Genomic DNA, 21015 nt, shown 5'->3' with positions numbered 1-21015 from the left:
CCACGGAGAGGCCCTGCTACACACTGCCCTGGAACCTTCCCCTGCTCCTGCTGGGGCAAGGACATGCTCAGGGCAGGCTGGGCCAGTTCCTCTCACCCCTTGCCAGCACAGGCAGGAACTGAGGCAGCTGAAGCTGGCATAGCCTGGTGAAGTAATTGCAAAATATCTGGGATGCAGGAAGCCCTGAGGGTCCCGCCACGCTCCCCTGGCCCCCTTCTTGGCACAGAGCATCCACCTGCCATGACCTGGGTCACTGGCCATCCTGCAAGAGGAAGAAAGCTGGGCAGGCCTGGCAGGACTATGCAGGCAGGAGGATTTGTTCTGCTCCTGTGGCAGGGAAAAGGGGCCCAGGCATCCCATGGGATTAGCTGGGGTGGGTGCAGGCACAGAGGAACCACAGGACAAAGCATCCTTGTGAGAGGCACCAGACGGCTCAGGCTTATCCCCAAGTGGGACCCAATCCTGCTGCAGGGGCCCACCTTATCTGAAGCTGTCCCCATGCCTTAGCAGAGACCACCTTGCTGAGCCCCTCTCCCTCCATGCTGACGGATGCTGCAGGAGGAAAGCGCTCCCAGACTAAGTGTCTGTTTGTTTTTATTAAAAAACCCCATCCCCACCTCCAGCCCTGCTTGTGCTGCGCGTGGGCAGGAGGCACCCAGGGAGAGCTCCCGGGGGTCGGGCGGGAGGAGTGCTGGGCGCCAGGCTGGAGCCGGTGCTGCAGGGGCTACGGCGCAGTGCAGCTCCGGGCCCGGTGGCAGGGAAGCCACTTGCCATGGCCTCTCTCCCCCGGGGAGGCAGCGAGCGGTGAGCTGGTGCTGGGAGCGGAGGCCGTGCCGGGAGGGCACCCGGGAGAAGACTGAAAGGCAGGCTAGGGCTTTTGTCCCCCTGGGTTGAGGCTCACTCCCTCTTCCCGAAGAACTTCTTGAAGACGGATTTGTTCTTGGGGCGAGAGGGGCCGGGCGCCTTCTCCGCCGGCGCGTCCCGCGGGCTCCCTGGCCGGGCCACGAAAGAGCGGCAGCGAGTCCGGGGCACGGCCGACGCCTGCTCCCCGATGTACAGCGTGACCGAGTAGCTGCTCCCGGCCTCCCCCGCCTCCTGCGGCACAGACACCGGCGAGATCTTCTGGTAGGTGGCTGCAAGAGGGGGCAGTCGGGGGAGGGCAGCGTGCCAGCGGGGGCCGCCGGCCCCCCAGGGCACCCCGGCCGCGGGGATGGGGGAGCAGGTGGTGGGCGCCGGAGCGGCATCCACCCGCGCTCGGGTGGCTGTGGGGACGGGAGCAGTAGTGCCACCTCCTGGCAAAACTCGGGCCATACCTGAGGTGAAAGAGTAGGACCTCCTCTTGTTTGCCACCAACCCATAGTCATCTTCTTGGCAGCTGTTGTCCCACAGCGCGGGGGAGCCCCTGGGTGACCACTGCTGCTCCCTCTGCTTGGGCCCATGAGTATCCTCTGAAGCAGAATGGAGACATGTCACGAGGCAAAACCACCACAGGACACCCCTGTGTCAGCCCCAAAGAGGACTGGGAGATGTCTGGTTATCCCAGAAGGTGAAGTAACTGGTCCTTCTCCCAACCCTATTCCTGGGCATGGAGCCCTGGGCCTCCTGACCCAGACACCAATACTGCCCAACAGCTCCCCCAGTCAGCTCTCCTGCTCCTCTCTGGGCTGAGGAGTCAGGGGTCAGCAGGAGCCCAACCAGGCAGGAAAGTCACCTGCTGCTGCCACAGCCCCCTCAGCTGGGCCAGCTTGGCTGCCTGGAGGCCACTGCAGCCAGGCGTTCGAGTGGGGCAGCACCATGATCTCCTGGCTCATGGCTGTTGCGATCTGATGATGTCCCTGGAGGTGGGAGCTCCCAGGGCTGGGGACCTTGCTGAAACTGGAAAGTAGGAGAGATTTAGCGAACCAGATTGGGCCACCAATGCCCTGCTGGAGCAGCACATCCAGGGGCAAGCATGGCAAAGAGTTGTAACAAGAAGACCCAGCTGGCCAGCTCTGGCTACTCACCCCCCTGCACCGCTGGGGCTCTCAACACGCTGTGCTGCTGCCTGAAAGTAATCCACTTCGGGGAAACCTGAGGGCACAACAAACAGCCTGCTGGGTGCTGGCAGCACAGAGGACCATCCCATAGAGCCAGCCCCAGCTCAGGGTGCCCGTGCTGCAGGACTGGGACCATCTCATAGGACTAGCCCCAGTTCTGGGTGCCCGTGCTGCATGGCTGCCTCTTCTAACCTCCTGCTGTAGCACCTGCTCCTGGGCCTGCCAACCAGCCTAGGAATTTGTGGCAGGGCCTGAACCCCCTTGGATACAGCAGCAAGATCTCAGTATTACAGGCCTCCTTCCCTGGAGGGCAGGCAAGGGGTTTCCATGCCCCACAGAGGAGATGGAGAAAACCCAAGGAACAATTATAATTTTCCTGACACTGCTGCTTTTGCTGCTGTGGCTCCACTGACGTCAATAGTGCTATTCCTGATTTATAACTGTGTATGTGGTGTGAAAGCAAAGCCTCCAAATCCTGCCTGGCAGAGACTGCCATGCTGCTTCTCTTCTGACCTCTCATGTACCAGGGGGCTTGGCGGGGGCTGCACACCCGTGGTAACCACATATGCTGGCTCCTGCTCTTCCAGCAAAGGCTGCTCACCTGAGTTTTGCTGCAGCTTGGAGACCCATTCATTCATGAGGCGCTGGGAGGGGGCTCTCAGGAGGTACTCAGATCCATCTCGCAGCCTGTGTGGGGGAGAACAAATCAGCAATAAGACACATGTGGGGTGCAGATGCCACAGCCCCTGCCAGCCTGGGAAAGAAGGGAATTCTCATCTAAGCACTGGACTGGGCTGGCCCTAGCTGGGGGTGTTGGTGGGTGTCTGTCTTGGCAGTGACACGTTAGGGAGAGCTGTGGCTCTGAGACCCTGGCTGCCCTGGGTTGGGGTGACTCACTGAAGCCTGAAGCAGTTGGTCTTCTTGGTGTACTCAGCATCTGGGGTGCAGACCGCTCCGGAGAGGTTGAGGGGAAGGGCCACCACAGAGCTCTGCAGCACGGGAACAGCAAGAGCAACAGCAGGGTTTCCAGGCTCTGCCTTCCCTGGCCACAGGGCTGAGGGTACCCTGCTACCAGCCATCCCCTGCCCCACTGCCAGCCCCCTCCCATGTCACCCCACTGCCAGCCCCTTCCCATGTCATCCCACTGCCAGCCATTCTTGGCCCCCTGCCAGCTTCCTCTCATGTCACCCCACTGCCAGCAACTCCCTGCCCCACTAACAATCCCCTCCTATGTCACCCCACTGCCAGCTCACACCTGTGTCACTCCACTGCCAGATACCCCCCACCCCACTACCAGCCCCCTTCTGTGTCATCCCACTGCCAGCCCCTTCCTGTGTCTCCCTGCTGCCAGCCACCCCCTGCCCCACTGCCAGCCCTCTCCTGTGTCCCCAGCCCTCTCCCCACCACACCTTGAGGCTGTCCCTGCGGTCCTGGTAGAAGCACAGCGTCTGCCTCATCAGCACGGTGTGGAAGAGGCCCCAGGCCCGGCAGTTGGCCTGTGGGACACAAGCAGGGCATGGCCAACGGGTTTGGGAGAAGATGGGCCACTCAAAATGTCCCCTCAGCTCTGGTGGTCTCTGCCCCCCAGCACGGCCAGCAGCACTGCCATGGTAGTGCCAGCAGCATTCCTGGCTTCACTCCTGCCCCAAAACCTGGCCACCCCCACATGTCCCAGCACTCCAGTCCCAAAGGACCCCACAGCCTGTACCTTCCTCCCTCCTGCCTGCAACACGTGCTTCCTTTCCAGCGTCCCCTCCATCATCTGAAACTCCGTTTTAACAGGGAGGGCCTGCAAGGGAACAGGGGGTGAGTGACACAGCTCTGGGGCCAGCAGTGCCAGCTCAGCCCCCAGGCACATGGTGTCTGTCAGGCCCATCCCTGGCAGACAGTGCCAAGGTGGGAATGGGACAACAAACTTCTGACCTGGGTGTGGGCTGGGCTGTTTGTAGGCTTTTAGGGTGAAGTGCTGCCTTGCTAAGGCTGAGGGCTGTTGGGGGCCTGCATGCTGCAGGGACTCCCTTGTTCAGCACCTAGCTCTTCCCCACGAAGCAAAGGGGCTACCCGAGTCGGGCAGTCCCCAAAGACAGGTCACATTTGCTGGAGCAGGTCACCCAGCAGCAACCCAGCTGTAACCCCAGCCCACTCAAGCCTGCAGCTCTCACCTTGCTGCCTTCTGCTTCCTCTTCCCCATGCCTCTGCTGGTCCTGGGCGCTGGGACTGTTCGAGGGGGCTGTGGGCACTGGCTGTCCAGCGTAGGGGGATGCCCCGTGCCCACGGGGACTGCCGCCACCATGCCCCATGCCAGGGCACTCCTCTCTCGACGTGCTGCGGAGGAGCCGGGTGGCGGTGGGAAGGGTGAACTTGGCCACTAGCACATTGTTGGCTGATGAGAGGATGAGAGGCCTGCCGGCACCGGCGTCAGGGCTGGGCAGGCTGCCTGTCCTGCTCCCTGGATGGCAGTAGGCATGGCTGCTTGCCAGAGGGTTGGCTGCCTGCTGCTCACTTGCCCCATCCCAGATGGCTTGCAGCTCTTCCTCCTCTTCCTCAAACTGCCCATGGGCAGGGTGGCAAACCCCCCCAACACCTGGGATGGGGCTGTGGGGCTGTGGGGACTCCAGCGCCCACTTGAGGACAGAGCGCTGTGTGGGGGCAGTGGGGGAAGCTGGGGGTGGGCCGGGCTGGCTGCTGCCGGCTGGCTGCTGAGCTGAGGTGGTGCCGGGGATGGCTCCTGCCCCTGCCCTGCCAGGGATGCCGGCAGGGGATGGCCCCAGCTCCAGCTGAGCAGCTTCACAATGCCTAGCCCTGCCCCTGCCATGGGGGCTTCCATCCTGGCCCAGCTGGGCAGCCAGCTCGTCCCCATCCCAGCTGAGCCGCTCATGCAGCACGCTGACGTGGGATGGTTGGCTCGGCCTGAAGTCCAAGAGGTCTTCACTAGTGCTGCCGGGGCTCAGCGGGCTCCAGCGCTCCTCCCCAGTGCCATGTGCCCTGTGCTGGCTGTAGCTGGGGTTGAAGCTCACCTCCTCAAACCATGTTCCTTGTTCTCCCTTGAGGGATGTCCCCAGCCTCTGGGAACCATGCCCATTCACATTTACCCGCTTCTGCCATCCAGCCCGCTGCGTGCCTGGGGGCTCCTGTGGCATCACCCTCCTGCCTTGCCTCCGTTCCTGCCCCTCTGCCTCCTCCTGCCGCACCACGGCTCCTTGCTGGCACCCCAGGACCACTGCATCCCTAGGCAGTTCCAGGCTGAGCACAGAGCCCAGGGAAAGTTGGGGGCACATGGTTTTTGGGTTGGGGAGGCCTGGGTTCCGGAGCGTCGCCCCACTCTCGGCATCGATGTCTCGCACCAGCGGGTTCCTGACGTAGAGCAGCAGCTCCCCCCCAAGCGGGGCTTCGGCGGCGGCCCCTGGCTCCTCCTTCCTCCAGCCACACTTCTTAGGCCACGTGTTGCTGGGGCCATGGTGCTCCTCCAGCTCGGGCTGCAGGGAGCTGGCACCCATGATGCCCTGCAGTGTCAGCAGTTGGGCCTGCTCAGCCCGGGCCCGCTCCCGCCGCTGCAGGCTGTTGAAGAGGGAACCGGCACCAGCCTTGGGCAGGGTGTGGGGGGCTGCTGGTGGCCCACTGCTGGATGCTGGAGCACAGCAGGCTACAGTGGGCGGGCGCTTCATGACAGAGGTCTTCCCAGTCTCCACCTGCATGTGGGGACACAGGGAGACAGGGGTGAACCCCATGGCTGCAGCCTCCACCACCCTGCACTGACTGACCCCTCTCCACGCTGTGCCTGGGCAAGCAGGGAGCTGAGGAGAGCAGGCAGCCAAAAATGCTCACATGCAGAGATAAGAGCAGCACAGATTCCCCGAGGGCTGTTCCCACCTCAGCACAGGCAGGCGAATCTGCCTATAATGGAATCTCTCAAGTGGGGTGCAGTGGAGGCTGCCTGTGCCATACAGCACTGCTGCCCTCCAAACCACTACTTTTGGGTGGCTACTGGTCACTGCTGCCCATCCTTGTCTGCCCTGCATGCCCCCAGGCAGCAGAGCAGGCCAATGCAAGGGCCCAGGGCCTGTGTGCAGCACCCACAGCCTTCCCAGCCAGCCTCAGCCCTCCTCCTGAGTTTCTGTAACTTCAAGGATGAAACCAAACAGCTTTGCTTGCAGGATCTGGAGCAGTATCTCCCTGTACTCCTTAAGCTGGAGAGTGCCAAAGTCCTCCTGGAGCCTTGCAGCCTCTTTTTCTGCCTTGATGCCCTCTGGCCTCTCTGCTCCTCTGCCTTCTCCTTTGGGCTACTCAGCCTGGCTGTGTAGAACCATGGCTGCCCTCGGGCTCCTTGCACACAGTCCTTCACACAGGCTCTGGAGCACCAAACAGATGCTAGTCCCAGGCTCTCAGCCCCAGGGTTACAAGCCATGCAACCTGGAGCAACCCTCCCCAAACCATGCACCCTCACACAGCCCCATCAAGGACTGTCCCCTTCAGTCGGCTGCACAAGGGGCTGCTGCTTCAATGGAGAGGGCAGGCTCTCATCAGCAACGGGCTCACCCTGCCTCCAGTGGCCACCAAAACAGCTTACCCTAGGGCCAAACTGTGGTCAGTCCTGTCCCAGCCTCCTCCTCTCATGCCCCAGCACCCACACTCTGGAGCCCACAGCACCAGGATGGTTTCTCCACTCCTAAGGACCCATCACTAGCAGGGCACAGTGGCACAGTCAGGAGGGTAGGTAGCAGGCAGGCTCACACCATGCAGCCACTCTGCCCGGCATGCAGGCTGCCCCGGGGGACTTTACCTCTTCCACCAGCTGGCGAGGTGGCTTTCTTTTTCGCTTTAAACTACCCCAAGTGTTTCCTAAAAGCCCCTGGCAACGCTTCCAAAAGGTTTTACAGCCTGAGAGTTTAGTGGCAGAGAGCTGAGCAGGGGGGAGAGAGAGATACAGACAGAGTTGAGGGCAGAGTGGGAGAGGAGCCACAGCAGGCGGCAGCGGGCAAAGGAGGTGGCACAAGCTCGTTCTCAGCCATCAGCGCAGCCAAAGATCTCTCTCCCACGGCTGACACAGCCCCCACAGCTCCCTTGGAAATGGCTCAGGGGTTCCCAGCATGGGAGTACCCTGCAGCCCTCAAAGCCTGCCTGCCTGCATAGAGGCACAGCTGCGCAGTGGCCGGCCCCGCACAGGCACAGGATGCTTGCCCTGGGCTCTGCCCCGGCTGCCCGCCATACCCACGTACCGGTGCCGGCACCTCCTCCCCTAGCCGCTCGCCCACAGACACCAACTGCCCCTTCTTCCTCTCGCCCTTCTTGCCGATGCTGAGGATGAGGCTGACCGTGCCGCCTAGTCCGCTGGGGCCCCGTGGCGGCAGCAGTAGTGTGGAGCTCTCGGCGGGATCCCAGATGACAGCCTTCTTGGGGGGCTCCACGCTGCAGGGTGTCGAGCTGCTGGGCTCCCCCCAGCTCCACCCCACTCCTGACAGGGCTGGTGGGGAAGGGGCTGCTCCCGTTGGCAGCTGTGGCTCCTGTCTTTGCACTGGCTCCAAGAGGGAGCAGGGCGTGAACTCCACTGGGCTGTGGATGCTCTCCAGCTGGGGCTGAGCACACAGGACATGCTGCTCCTGGAGAGCACAGCAAGAGGGAAAGTGGGGGAAGGGCTGCTGAGGCTGGGCACGTTCTCAGGGTGATCTTCCCTTGGCCCTGCCTGAACCCCAGACAGTCCCAGAGGTATTGGCACACATCCCACCCCTACTTCTGCATCACCTGCTCTATCTGGTGCCCCTGCTACCCTCAGCCTCAAGGGCAGTCCTATTCCTTGACAGTCTCAACGTGGCTGGGTACTCACTTGGTTGGTGGGGGATGTACATGAGGGGCTCTCTGAGTCCCATCTGTCCTCCTGCTTGCTTCCCGGGTCCCGTTGGTGTTTCTGTGCTCGCCAGCGCACCAGCACCCAGCCCAGCATGCTCTGCAGCTCCTCCAAGCGCTCCTTTATCTGAAGAGAGGAGAGAAGCTGGGTAGCTTGCAAGGACTCCTGGCCCAGGGGCACTGGCCCTCCCAGGACACCTCACTACAGAGCAGTTTAGAAGGTTTTTGGAGCAGTATAGTCAGTTATATCACCTCAGCATCCATTGCTGGGTGAAACCCTTTCCTGCCCTGAGCAGCTGCAGGATTGTATGGCTGTTCCTGTACCACTTGTTAGGGTTCTGCACCCACACCTTGCTCTCTCCTTCAGGGACTGTCCCCAGAGGATTTTGGGAGGTACCGAGGATTTCCCTGATCCCCCTTTCCCCTGTCCTTACTGTTGCACTTAGGTAGTGCTCCTCAGACACCAGCTGCTGCCCCGACGCTGCCAGTGCCTCAAACTCCTTGAGCTTGCCTTCGATCCTCCTCTCCAGCTCCTCACATGGAGTCTCTGGGTGGCTGTGGCCGCTTGGGCTTTCAGAGAAGATCTGAGCCCGCGTGTCCTCTGTCCAGGAGCTGCGGGCACATGAAAGACAGACTGATGGGGCTGAGGAATGGCCCAGCCCCTCCTCAGCCCTGTGGTCCCCGGGGAAGCCATTCCCATGCTCGGGAATGGCTGGAAGCAGCTTGGTGGCGTAGTGGCAAGTCTGATGGGGTCAGAGCAAGGCACCGTGGGTCTGCCCCACAGCAGGCAGCCAGGGTGCAGCCCCTGGTTCCAGGCTCCCTGTGGTTGTGTGTGGCTGCAGCTGCCTATGCACCTGCTAGTGGCCCACGTTCCAGCAGCATCACACTCTCACCAGCTCCCCCCCAGCCACCGCCGCAGCAGCCCTGACGGCTCACTGCCACTTACATCATGGCTAAGTAATCCTTGAAGAAGTGGTGCAGGAGGCCAGCCTGCTGCATGTGGGCCCGGATCTGCTGCAGCCGGTCCTGCAGCCCAGCCCAGGCCCGCAGTGTGCCCTGCGCCTCCTGGCTTGCCGCGCACAGCCCCGCGGGGCACAGCTCTTGCAAGTGGGTGGAAGCCCTCTCCAGCTCCTCCAGCTGCCCCTGCAGGGTCTCTGACACCGCACGCTAAGGATCAACAAGGCAGAAGAGGTTCAGGATGCGGACAGGCTGGGCTCCCCTGCATTTTGGGATGCAGGGATGGAGGGAGAAATGAGGGGATACAGGAGGGGATTGCTGGCACAGGGGCTGTGGGAAGTCGGAAGATGAGTGAGGTGATGTAAGCTCTTTCCCCTTGCCTGGCCCATGCTGGCAGAGGGGAGTGGAGCAGGGCAGGGCTTGGCTCCACTGGAAAATTCCAGCCCGGCCCGCTGTGGAGTGCCAAGGCTTACGACACCTGGGCCCTCGGGGACGGTGCCTCCCTGCGACGTCCCCAGCCAGGCAGGACTCCTCCTCACCTTGGCACAGCCAGCCCTGGTGCTGCCTGGGCCTCACCTCCAGCTCCTGCTGCCGGCTCTGCAGGCCCTGCAGTCCCTGGAGGTCCTTCTCGCTCTTCACCACGGCAAAGCTGCTCTCTGCTTGGGCAATATCTCGAGCCAGTGTCTCAGCTCTGCATCGAAGGGCCTCCAGGCGTGGGGACACCTCTGCCACCTGTATACACAAGGGGGGAGAAGAGAGATGGGCTCTGGTGTGGGACCTCCTGTGCTGCCGCTTGCCACATGGCCCCATCCCACCCCAGCCTGAGGGCATCCTGTCATGCACCTGCAAAAGGGCAGGGAGCACCAATCATGGGAGGATAGGGATAGCAATCTCACATGCTATGCCCCGATGCCCTTGTGTCTCACTAGGACCAGCCAAGGTCCATGCCCCATCCCCTCTCCAGCTGCAGGTGAACCACCTGGCTGCATCCCCCAGCCCCCCACCTCCAGCCCCTACCCGGCGCTCCAGGCTCTCCGTCTCTGCTGCCACCTCCATGACCCGCTCCCGCTCCTTTGCTGCATCATTCAGCATCTCCACGGCCTCCTGCAGCTCTCCCAAGGGCCGGCTCATGTCCTCACTGCCTGGCAGCTGCCTAACGTGGGCTGAGAGCAGGGGAAAAGACCCCTGCGAGCCACAACGCCCGCTCCCTGGCTGAAGCCAACAGACACACTGGGTGTGAGGGAGACGGGAAGCTGGGCCAGAAGGAAGCACCCGTGAGGTCACTCCACCAGCCACAGACCAACCCTCGGGCTGACCCCAGGTTCTGGGTGATCCCAAGGGAGGCCTGGCCCCGCTGCTCACCGCTGCAGGCCCCTGTCGACCCCGTGCCTCCTCCTCTTGCAGGTCCTGCAGGAACTCGGACAGCACCAGGGAGTCCCGCAGGTCTGCTGCCCGGCACCGCAGAGCTGCCTGCACACGTGCCAACCTGCGGTCACAGGTGCCTGTCATGAGTGCCTGCATCCTCCTCGGGGCAAGCGTCCTCCTCCCTGCCCACCCTGGGCACCAGAGAGGAGCTCCCGCCAACTCACTTCTCCTCCACCATCTCCACCTTCCTCTGCATCTTCCTTGCCCCATCGTGTTTGGTGGGCGGCTCGTCTGCCACCTCCTCCCGCAGCGCCTGGAGCTTGAGGCCGCACAGCAGGAGCTGCTTCTCCAGCTGGGCCGTCTCCTCCAGGCGCTGGCGCAGCTCCGCTGGGCTCCCCATGGCAGCTGGCTCTGACAGCGACCCAGCCACCGCTTGCAGCCACCGCTCCGCCCGGTCCAGCTCCCCCACCAGCCTCAGTGCCTGCAGGGAGAGTGGGGAGCTCATCAGCTAGCCCTGAGCCGCCCAAGGCAGGCAGGAGCCACTTTACCACCCCAGGGCAGGCACCCTGAGGGACTGGTGGCTTGAGCAGCACAGTTGGAGCAGTGTGTGGGCTGCAAGGCCAGCTGGAGCCAACACTGCAGCTCCCATTCCTGTGGACATCTGCCTCACTTGCCAATCCTCAGCAAGCCACTATTATGATGAGGGGACTGCAAAGGCTGTGAGTCCTGGGGCTGTTTAGCCTGGGGAAGACTGAGGGGGGACCTTAGCAAGGCTGAGAGGATGGGGACAGTCTTTTTTCTGTAGTGCCCAGTGACAGAACATGGGGTAACAGGCATGAGCTGGAGCACAGGATGCTCCACTTGAATGCAAGGGAAAACTTCTTTCCTGTGAGGAAGCCTTGGCCAGGGAGGGTGTGGAGTCTCCTTCTCTGGATGTTTTCAAAATCCACCTGGACACGCTCCTGTGTGACCTGATCTAGGTGGACCTGCTTTAGCGGAGGGGGGTTGGACTGGATGATCTCTAGAGGTTCCATCCAGCCCCTACCATTCTGTGATGATTCTGTAAACCTGCTGCCATTGGGGCATGCCCCCATGTCCATCCCAGCCCAGTCTCCACGTACCTTATCAATTTCCCGCAGCACGGCACCGTTCTCCTGGTGCTTCCTCTGCAGGTCCTCCCACAGCTCCCCCAGCTCCTGCAGCATGGTCTCCACCTGTGGGCTGTGTGAGGGCTCCCCCGGTTCCGGCCCCTCCTGGGGGGCAATGAGGGTGGTTAGGACAAGCCCTGCCCGGTGTACCCCCCATGCCTCCACTCCCGAAGGGGCTCACCAGGAGCACAGCCCTGGCACTGGAGCTGGTGTCCAGTGGCTCCTGCTGCGTTCGTGCTGCCTCTCGGCACTCGGGGTCCCCCACAGAACACAGGGACACCCCAGGACCTGTGTGCTCCTTGTGCGGGGACACATCCTGCCAAGGAGTGGGGGGAGCTGGCACGTTAGTGCCCAGGCCGAGGACAGGCACCTGGGCACAAGCATGCATGGCCACAGCAGCAGGAGGGGGCCAGAGAAGGGAGGAACTCCCCAACAGTCTCCCCTGGCTGGGCAGGGAGCAAAGGGGACTCTGGAAGGAGACATTACCGTGTTCACCGCCTGGCAGACATCCTGCACCAGGGCCTCTGGCTGCTGTGTCCCACACTCAGCCTCTGCCTCTCTCCTCCTCCTGAAAGACAGACAGGACTGCAAGATCCCCACTTTCCCAGGGGACTCCCATCCCCTCCAACTCCATCCCACCTCCCCCAGCCTCCTCTACAAGCCAGTACCTTTTGCTGTCCCCTCCTTGAGGGGTCTGCCATACGACTGGGGAGCCAGAGCTGCTCTCCTCCCCTCTCTTGTTCTCTGCCATCTTCTCTAGCACATCCTTTGGCACCTACAGCACAAAGGCTCCCGTTCCTCCTTTGCCAGCCCAAAGTCTGCATCGCTTTGGCTGGGGCCTGGCACTTACCATATCTCATAGGTGGTGAGGCCAGGTCACAGGCGTACCCAGCTTGGGCTTTACCCAGCACCCAAACCCGTTTCCCACAAGGTCCCTTGAATTTCTGAAAGGAGAGGTGCCAGAGGAAGGTAGACACCTGCACTCACCATGCTCCTGGGGCCTCTTGTCCTCTTGTCTCCTGCTTCCTTCCCCACAGCCCCATGGCTGCTGTTGTATCCTCGGGGCTCAGGGCTCAGAGCCATAGCTTCACTCCCCAGGGAACTGCTCACCAGTGCTGGAGCCTTCTCTGTCCTGGGAAAGGGGTGTATGGGAGGCCCAGGGGAGCCGAGGATGAAGAGAGACCTTCAGTGGAGCTGGTGCCCCAGGGCAGCCTGCCAGCGGCCACCCCAGGTCTTTCCCCAAGCCTCTGGGTACAGTGGTGGGGCCCAGGGTTGGGGCTGCGAGGTCCTGCGAGGCTGTGCCCTACCTCAGTGCCTGCTGCAGCTGCACCCAGCTCTCCTTGACATCTCGGTGCTTGGGGGAGACCCGGGCTGCCAGGCTGGGCTGCAGGCTGAGGAGCTGGGACACGGTCACATCCAGCATCTGGGAACGGGAGAGAGAGCGGTCAGGGAGTGATGACAGGGCTGATGAGGGACAAGCCACCACAACTGTGGTACAAGTGTGTGATGGCAACAGGAGTGCCAAGCCCAGCATCCCACTGCTCCTGGGAGGTTCACCCAGCCATCTCACAGCCCTGGCCGCCCCACACGGGCAGCCGCCGAGCCCCCAAGCCCTGCAGTGCAGCGCTGACCCGAGAAGGCATACATCCCTGCTCTGTGTGGCTGCTCCCCAGGGCTCAGAGGGAGAAGCAAGGCCTCACACTTACCATCACTTGGCTGGCTATGTCCCTGACATCCCGGTCGCGGCATGGCTCACTCTCCCCTGGCTTCCCAATGCTGCAGATGCTCCTCTGCTATAAGAAGCGGCTGCAGTCAGCAGCGGGAGGAGGACAGGGCCCTGCCCTCAGCTCAGGCAGAAAGGGAGGGTGCAAAGCCACGCTGGCTCTGGCTCCCCTTCTTACACCAGGCTCCATCGCTCAGCTCTCTTCTCAAGCCCCAGGCTGGGAGTGCTGGAGCCCCAGCAGCCCTCAGGCAGGGGATGAGATCAAGGTGCTGCCTGCCTGGTTTTGCTCTGGCTGTGCAACCGCCCCACACCAGGCTGACCCTGGCTCCAGTACCTTGGCGCGGATGGCCCCGAGTAGGGTATCTGCTTGCTGAAGGAAGGCAGCCACCTCCAGGGCCAGCTGCAGGGCCTCGTGGTGCTCCTTCAGGGTCCCCTGCAGCCGCAGCCACCTGCATAGGGGGATGGGGAGAGGTGATGGGCAGTCCATAACCCCCTGGGGAGCTGTACAGAGCTGAGATGAGGAGAGGCGGCAGGAGGTTTGGGGGTGTCTCTGCTCACATTTTGTTGAGGTGCTTTCGCCGGGCTGAGATGCTCCTGCTCTCACTTTTGCCTTGTTTCTCCAGCTTCTGGGCCAGGCTGTTCAGCTCCTTGTGCAGACTCTGGAACTGCTGCTCCTCCTGCCCATGGCAGAGAGACAAGCATCAGCACTCACCCACAGGGACCTGCGCTGTGCCCCAGCCTCCTGGGGCACAGGCTCCTTGGCACACCAGCAGCCCCTCAGCAGTCTCTCACCTGCTTCAAATCAAGGATGCGACGAGTGAGCTGGATCTTGTCTGGGCTTTCCTGCAAGAGTGCAGCCAGGGAGGGCTTCTCCTCCTGGGGCAGAGGAGAGTGTGAGAAAGCAGGGGGACTGGAACTGCCTTCCCCAGGCTGTCCCCTTCCCCAGGCCGCACTCCCCACACCCCATACCTTGTGCCTGATCCATGCCTCCAGTCGCTCAGCTTTCCTGTTGAAGTCCTGCAGGCTGCGCAGCCCGCCCAGGGCTTTGCTCTGGCTGGCAGCCGTCTGCTTCAGGAGCTGCCACTGGTCCCGCAGGGCCAGCAGCTGCCTGTGCACCGCCTCAGCGCTGGGGCTCGCCCGACACATCAGCTGCTCACCCATCTGCCGGATGTGGGATCAGCTGAGCGCCGCAGGCTCCGAGGGACCCCGCAGAGAGCCTGGGGACACTCAGGCTGCAGGTGATGAGGGCGGTGCCACCACCCAGCCTCACCTGGTTCAGCTTTATCAGCGTGTTCTCGAAATCCTTCATGTCTCGCTGCAGGGTCTGAGCCACCTCCTCCCAGTCCTGGAGGTCACAGCCGTCCTTCAGGTCCCGCAGCTTGCCTCGCACCCAGCCCTCTGCCTGCAGCATGGGAAAAGCCATGTGGCCAGAGCCCCAAGCACATGGCCCTGAGCACCCAAGCTCACACCTCCCCAAAGCTGTGACAGGGACCAGAGGGCAGCCCCTTTGGTCTGAGCAGCAACAGGCCAGCACAGGGGCTCAGGGTGGCACTGGTGGTAATGGGAGTGGGAATGCCAGTGATATTTCACTTCTTCCCAGCAGAATCCAGCACGATCCCTCTTGGGCAGCCCCCCCCCAAGAGTCTCTGCACAGGATATCCCTGCAGAAAGCATCTCTCCTCCCTGCATTGGTGCAAGCACCTCTGTACTCTCCCCAGCATGGTGTGGAAGCAGTCCCTCCACAACATCCCCATTCCAGTGCTGCTAGGGAGGAACCGGGGCTGGGAGGAGGAGGAAGATGGGGGCCGGGAGGAGCGTGCGCACTTGGGGAGGAAGCAGGGCCCTGGTGTGGGCTGACCCCCTCTCCCCAGGGCCGACAGCCAGGGAGAGGCAGCCAAACATGATCTCATGCCATAACCATGGCTCCTTTGCTCGGGGCTGGGAGTTCAGCCCTGCCCCCCGCACACTCCACCTCGCAGCTCAGATGAAAGGCTGCCGGCGCTCCCAGGTCCCGCTCCCCAAGCAGCCCCTTGGGCAGACGCCTCGTCTGGACTCACCTGCAGCATCTCCCGGTTGAACTGGGCTACCAGAGGGCTGGGGTCAAGAAGGGGGGCTGCTCCTGGCCCACTTTGTCCACCACATCTTAGTGCCTCAGTGGGCTCTTTGCCCTTGGGGCTGTCTTTCTGGAGTGACGATGGAGGGGTCCCTGCCAGCTGGGGTGGGCAGAGATGCCAGGTCAGCATGCTGCCAGAGGGAACCCTCCCCAGCACCTCCCAAGAGTGTTCCAAAAACCCAAATATAGTATGCCAGCATGCTTCATCCCTGACCCCACTCCTCTGCTGGCACATTTGAGGGTCTCTGCCAACACTCTGAGGCACAGCTCCCCTCTACCAAGGCCATGCCAGTGTCAGTGGGTTGCCAGGCTGTCCCTCAGCCCTGAGCCACTCTGGGCTGGCCAGATGGCCCCCAGCACTGGGCTGATACCCATGTACACTTTGGAGGTGGATGTGGCAGTTGCTGTCCCGCCAGCCTGAGGTTGCACATTCCTGTGCCGGAGGAACATTTGTGTCTGTGGCATCTATTTGGTGTTACCTCAGGGGACACTGACAGGGGATAGGATGGGGGGATCATGGGGCAGGTCCCCAATAAACTCAGGCCCCACCACTCCTTCAGGGGTACGTGGGCACCCCCGTCCCCATGGAGCAGTGGTGGGGTACAGAACACACAGCATCTCCCTTGGGATATGGCCTCATGGGTGGCCAGTGCTGACGAAAGTCTGTCAGGGCTCCAGCTCTGCCGGGGGTGACAGCTAAGGGCAGCCAGTGAAAGCATTGGCCCTGCTCCAAGCTCAGCCCTGGGCCCAGCTGCCAGCAGCCCCGGGGACACACAACTACCCGGGCACCTGCTTCCCACCCTGCTGCCCAGGGAGAAGGACTAACGTGGCAAACACGAGACTAAGCATCTCCATGAGAAAGTTGAAGGTGAAGGGCTTGCTGCCTTCTCTCATCAGGCAGAATTTGCCCCTGGGGCCAGCCCAGGGCAGGCCTCCCTCCACCAGGTCCACAAGGTCCCAGCTGCCCCCCAGTCTGACAGGACATAGTCTCCAGGGAGCCTGCAGACCAGTAGGGTTCAGGCAAGTGCTTCAGGCTCTCTAAGCACTCTGGCCCCTACTGCCTCGCTGACAGTATGGGAGTTGCTTTGCAAAACTTTTCTGCCTAACCACAAGAACTACAGAAATCCTTTTTCTTTCTTCTTCTTTTTAAATAGCAACACAGATTCTCAGGACCTCCTGTGACTCTGGGATCTTCAGTCTCTTGATACTGCCAAGGCTGGAGGAGCCTGTAATCTGGCTTCCTCTGGGCACTGGCCTGGCTCTGACCCCTTGATCCATCAAGACCAGCTTGTCCTCTTGCTCGTTTAAGGCATTGAGGCCCCATCCGCACTCGGGCAGACCACCAGCAGCCCCCCTCCTTTGCTCAGTCCCAAGCTGCACCCCTAGGTCAGGCCCTTTAAACTGCAAGGGTAGGGAGACATACTGCATAGAAGGGGGAGCCTCTGTCCACCAGAGAGCAGAAAGCACCAGGCCGGGGACTGCCGGCCTTCTGCTGCTCATCCTCCGCATCCACGTCCTTCCTCAGGAACACCTAGACATAGGAAGGCACAGTTGTGAGCCTGGAAGCACTTGACCGCTGCAGCAGCTGAGAAAATAGAGGAGCAGGCACCTGGCTACCCCTGCCCTGGGCCAGAGGAGAAAGCTGCCAGCAGCATCCAGACACAGCTCTTACACGTCCAGGCCAGGCTCCTTCAGGCAGCATCAGAGGTTCCTGCCACGCATTCAGCAAGTGGCAAGAGCTCCTAAGCTTGCTTTGCAAGCATCTTCCCCATTTTAGTTCCCATACACACACCCTTTTTCCTCTTGAATTGACTCCAAAGCCAGCAGAAACCCATTCAGTCGTTGCCACTGCACCTTGGTTATCTGAGGATGCTCAGGGTCAGTCCTCCCTGCCCATCTCCAGGACAGCTGGGCAGAGCACGAGGGTGCAGGAGGACAACAACCCCGCCAGCATGAACCCGAATCCTCCCAGCTGCCAATCCCTGACCTCCGTCTGTCCGAGAGGCAAGAGTTAAGGGGGTGGCTGACTCGCAGGGAAGGGTTGTTGTGGGACAGGGGTGAGGCTGGGAGCAGGAGAGGTGGGAGGAAGTCCAGGAGCTGCAACCAGGCCCAGAGGTCCAGGATGAACTCTGTGTTACCTTATTCTTAACAGAGCCCAGCCCCGGGAGGAGAGGTGCGTGGGATTGCTTGGATCGCACACAAGGGCCGTCATGTGTATCCTCATGTGGATCTTTTCTTGGGCTGTTGGATATAGCAGGCCAATTTCGAGAGCTCCCTCCACTTCCTCCCTGAGGCCAGCTTACTGTCTCTTTAACAGCCATCCAAGTGTGCACAGGGTTATACCGGGTGCTGGGCAACATGTGTGCTGCTCTGACACTTCCCCCCCAAGATCGCAGAAAATGGAGTGGTGGATGGGCTAGAGCCAGACCTAGCCCACCACTGCTCAAACTGATCCAAACTGGGAACAGTGTCAAAGGGGACACCAACGGAGGCAAAGCAAGACATTCTCTCTGCACAGAAACTGGCTTCCCACCATCTCTCAGAGGTTGGGATGTCCATTTAGGGAATGGTGTGGAGCTAAATGGGAAGTGCTTATGAGGCATAAGACTCTAAGAAGCCCCTCTTCTAGGCATCAGCGTCCCACACCAGCTGCAGCCTGCGAGCCCCCTCCAATCAGGGCTCAGCCGTGGGAAACAAGCCTGCAGGTGACATGTGAGCTTTATTTAAAGTCCCCGTCTCACGATCCGTCAGCTGCAGGAAAACAGGGCTGCCGGCACAAGGATGACTTCATCCTTCCCGCAGAGGCGCTCCGCCGGGACCGCCCCCCCGCCCCGGTCCCTCCGGCCGGTGCCGGGTCCTGGCTGCCGACAAACAACATGCTCTCGCAGCAACCGAGGGCTGAGAGAAGCAGCAGTGCCCTCCTCGGCACCTGCGAGGCACCGTGCTAACTGCTCCCCGGCACATCCCAGGCTCCACAACACGAGCACAGCCACATGAGTGCAGCGGCGTCAGCTGCCTCTGCTGCCAACGCCTCTGTCCCTTGGTTAAAGTGAAGTTGACGGGGCACATAAACTAGCTACATTCCCATGGAAGAGTAGGTGCCAGCGACTTCCCATGAGCAAGACCAGTAGAGCCAGACTCTCCCAGACTGCACTGTGCTCGTCCCAGAGGACTCCCCTCTTCCTACAGGGCAGGAGTGAAGGGCAGCCCTAATGTGGGAAAGCTCTAACGTGCCCTGTGAGGGGTGACAGTGTTCCCTTCTCTCCTCCAGCTGCTGTCCCACCTAACACACATTTCCCACTGCACTCTGGCTCCTTCTCTCCCTCACAAAACTCCATCTCGCAGCCTGCTCCCCCATTGCATCCGGACAGGCCAGAGGGGCCGATCCTGGTAGCCTCCCGAGTGTCCCACATCACATCGCCACGCTAAGCATGTGTCCCTACCTTATATGAAAGAGGGGAGCCCTGGTGTCGGTCCCCCTTGGGCTGCGCAGGCTCCAGTCGCCCAGCGAGGAGCCGCCTGCGTGCCGGAGGAAGCGGCAGCTCTTGTGAGGCTGTGCCTGGCCTTTATTGGCAATGAAGACAAGGGTTTTGGCAGTGGGCTGTGCAGCTCTTCCTAGTGCTATCCCGCCGGGAAACCAGCTGTTGCGGGTCAGGGTTAAATCCCACAGAGTTCCTGCCTGCTCTTGCCAGCGATAGCAAGATCTCCGGGCTGCCTTCTGCCCCATCCCAGCCACACAGGGGGTCTGCCAGGCTCCGGTACTGAGGGATTTGGACCCCCACACGTGCTAATGCTCAGAGTTGGAGGGTGGAGCCCTGTGTCCTGCTCCTAGACCTGTCCCAGCTCTGCCTGGCTGTGTGGCCCTTCATGAGTCACTTCCCTTCTTCCCAGCCTCCGTTTCCCCTATGGTAAATGGGAGAAAGAGTTCCCAGCTCCCCACGCACAGCTGCATCACCCCAAAAGCTGAGCACTCTGCTCTGGAGCAGACCTTTTCTGGCTCATCACAGCCCTAGGGAAAGCTCAGCTCCAGCTCATCCCCAAAGATTTCCTGCCCTTCAGCCCGATGGCACAGAGAAGTGCAGGGGGAGCGGGGCAGGACAGACACGGATGTGGGAGGAAAAAGCAACTACCCCAGGGGCCCTGAAGTGGGAGCTGCCCAGAGGGCAAAGGAACAAGGCAGCAGGGGCATAGGGATAAGGCTGCAGGGATCTGCTGCCGGGGTGCAGCTTCCTCAGGACCTACCTATCCCTTGGCAGCCAGGAACGAGGAACCGCAGGGAAGACAGCAAGAGAGCAAGGTGCCAGGTACGGGGAGCGCTTACCTTAAACTGAGCTTTCCCCGGCCTGCTGTTGTTGTTGTTGTGGTTCCTCTCGCTGCCAGACCGGTCCTGGTCCACGGGTCCCCTCGCGTTCCCGGCGCCGGCCTCCCCGTGCCAGTTGGACAGCGTGATCTTCTTAATGGAGCGGGCCAGGGAGCTGCGGTTCGGCCGCTCCTCGTCTGTGCCCCCATCGCCGCCGGGGCTGGGGCTGCGGGGCGGGCCCTGGGGGACGGCGGGGCTGGCCCGGGCTTGGGCCAGGTAGAGGGAGATGCGCTCGTTGAGGCTGCGGCGGAGGCCGCGGTGAGCGTCCAAGGCGGAGGCGAGGGCGATGCCGGGGCAGGCGTCCCCGGGGAAGTCGGCGGCACACTTGGGCAGCGAGAGCTTGGTGCTGATGGTGAAGGGCTGCACCTTCCTCGCTGTGCTGCCCGACATCCTCGCCCTCCGGGCAGCGGGGGCAGCCGCGGGGGGCGGCCCGGGCCGGGCCCGGCGGGGTGAAGCGGCGGCGCAGGGCCCCCCGCCGCCCGGCAGCGCCGGTGATGGGGACAGACTGCCCGGGCGGCGCCGACTCCTTCCCCGGGGCGGGCGGCGGCGGGGCCGCCCCTTCCCGCGGGTGCGCTCAGCGGGGCGGCCCGGCGGTGGGCGGCGGCGGCGCAGGGGGCGGCCCGGCTCCCATGGCCGGAGCGGCAAAGGCGCGGGCAGAGGCTCCTCCGGCCGCGGCTGCCGGGGCGGGCTCGTCCGCCCCCGCCCCGGTCCCTCCTCCCGCGGCGGGCAGGGCAGCGCGGGGCAGGGCAGCGAGGCAGGGCAAAGCGGGCGGGGAGAGCCACCGAGCCCGGCCCTTCACCTCTCGCCTGTTTTCTCCCCGGCCGGCTTCTAGTCGTCCACCTTCTTGCGCAGGTTGAGGAGGCAGAGCAGGCAGGTGAGCAGGGCCTGGCGGCTCTCCCGGGAGCGCAGCCGGCGGCCCAGGCGGCGGAGCGGCGGCAGGAGTCGCCGGCGGGCGAGCGGCAGCAGGCGGGCGAGCAGGGCGCGCAGCAGTGGGGCGGCCAGCGCCGGGGCGGGCATGCTGGCCCCGGGCCTGCCGCCGCACCGTCAGCCCCTCGGCGGCGCCTCGGGGGGCAGGGGAAGGCGCCCAGGAGCTCTTCACGCTTCGGACCTCGCGAGCCGAGCGCGGTGCTCAGGGGCCCGCACCGCCCTGCGAGCTGCTCGGGAGAGGCTCGAGGAAGAAGCGCTGGAGGGGACCGCGCTCCTCCTCGCCTCGTACCCTCTTTGGGATCCTTCCCACTGCGGGACCCTGCTCTGGCCTTTCTTTCAGAGCAGCCTGGGCTGCTCAGTTCCCCCCACGTGGGCCTGCCACTATCCCAAATGGCAGGAGCGGCTCCAGAGCAAGGGACAACAACAAAAAAAGCCAGCTGCCCATTTAAATGCCCCCTCCTCCCAGGCCAGCCAGGCACATGCTCCCTGTAAGTGATACTGCCCCTCGGCCCAGGACCCCATTTGTCGGGGTGGCGGGTGCTGAG

The 21015-nt window shown here is 62.6% G+C and overlaps 1 protein-coding gene across 5 annotated transcripts; it reads right to left on the bottom strand.

Moving 5' to 3' along the window:
- Positions 1–577: 577 nt before the first annotated feature.
- Positions 578–20086, bottom strand: LOC133625000 (uncharacterized). 5 transcript variants are annotated; one of them, XM_061991235.1, is made up of 32 exons: positions 19505–20086; positions 16607–16714; positions 15128–15283; positions 14341–14472; positions 14040–14231; positions 13863–13946; positions 13629–13747; positions 13405–13519; positions 13054–13137; positions 12655–12770; positions 12335–12479; positions 12016–12122; positions 11834–11915; positions 11529–11663; positions 11321–11452; positions 10424–10680; positions 10197–10320; positions 9852–10046; positions 9411–9566; positions 8824–9044; positions 8312–8489; positions 7858–8004; positions 7253–7633; positions 4199–5725; positions 3745–3825; positions 3446–3532; positions 2934–3025; positions 2638–2723; positions 2004–2070; positions 1712–1875; positions 1314–1448; positions 578–1133 (listed from the first exon to the last, which is right to left on the bottom strand). In XM_061991235.1, exons 1-32 carry the CDS (start codon positions 19931–19933, stop codon positions 898–900), a joined length of 6270 nt encoding a protein of 2089 aa, XP_061847219.1. In that variant the 5' UTR covers positions 19934–20086; the 3' UTR covers positions 578–897. The 5 variants fall into 5 exon arrangements, with proteins under 5 accessions (XP_061847219.1, XP_061847218.1, XP_061847222.1 ...); XM_061991234.1 differs by having other exon boundaries at positions 13054–13140; positions 19505–20085; XM_061991238.1 differs by lacking the exon at positions 9852–10046 and having other exon boundaries at positions 13054–13140.
- Between the last annotated feature and the right edge of the window lie 929 nt (positions 20087–21015).

This window comes from Colius striatus, chromosome 2, assembly GCF_028858725.1.
Source record: "Colius striatus isolate bColStr4 chromosome 2, bColStr4.1.hap1, whole genome shotgun sequence".
In the NCBI taxonomy this organism is placed as follows: Eukaryota; Metazoa; Chordata; class Aves; order Coliiformes; family Coliidae; genus Colius; species Colius striatus.
Note: the sequence above shows the minus strand (reverse complement) of the source record. Positions and strands in the feature narration are given on the sequence as shown.

What these genes read in the sequence shown, in the direction of transcription:
- LOC133625000 (XM_061991234.1), bottom strand. Translation starts at nt 19,933, where the DNA reads ATGTCGGGCAGCACAGCGAGGAAGGTGCAGCCCTTCACCATCAGCACC. An exon ending in GCATCCTTGATTTGAAGCAG is followed by an intron (nt 13,748 to 13,862) that starts GTGAGAGACTGC and finishes TGCCATGGGCAG; the next exon opens with GAGGAGCAGCAGTTCCAGAG. An exon ending in CAGCTGCAGCAGGCACTGAG is followed by an intron (nt 12,480 to 12,654) that starts GTAGGGCACAGC and finishes CCCCTTTCCCAG; the next exon opens with GACAGAGAAGGCTCCAGCAC.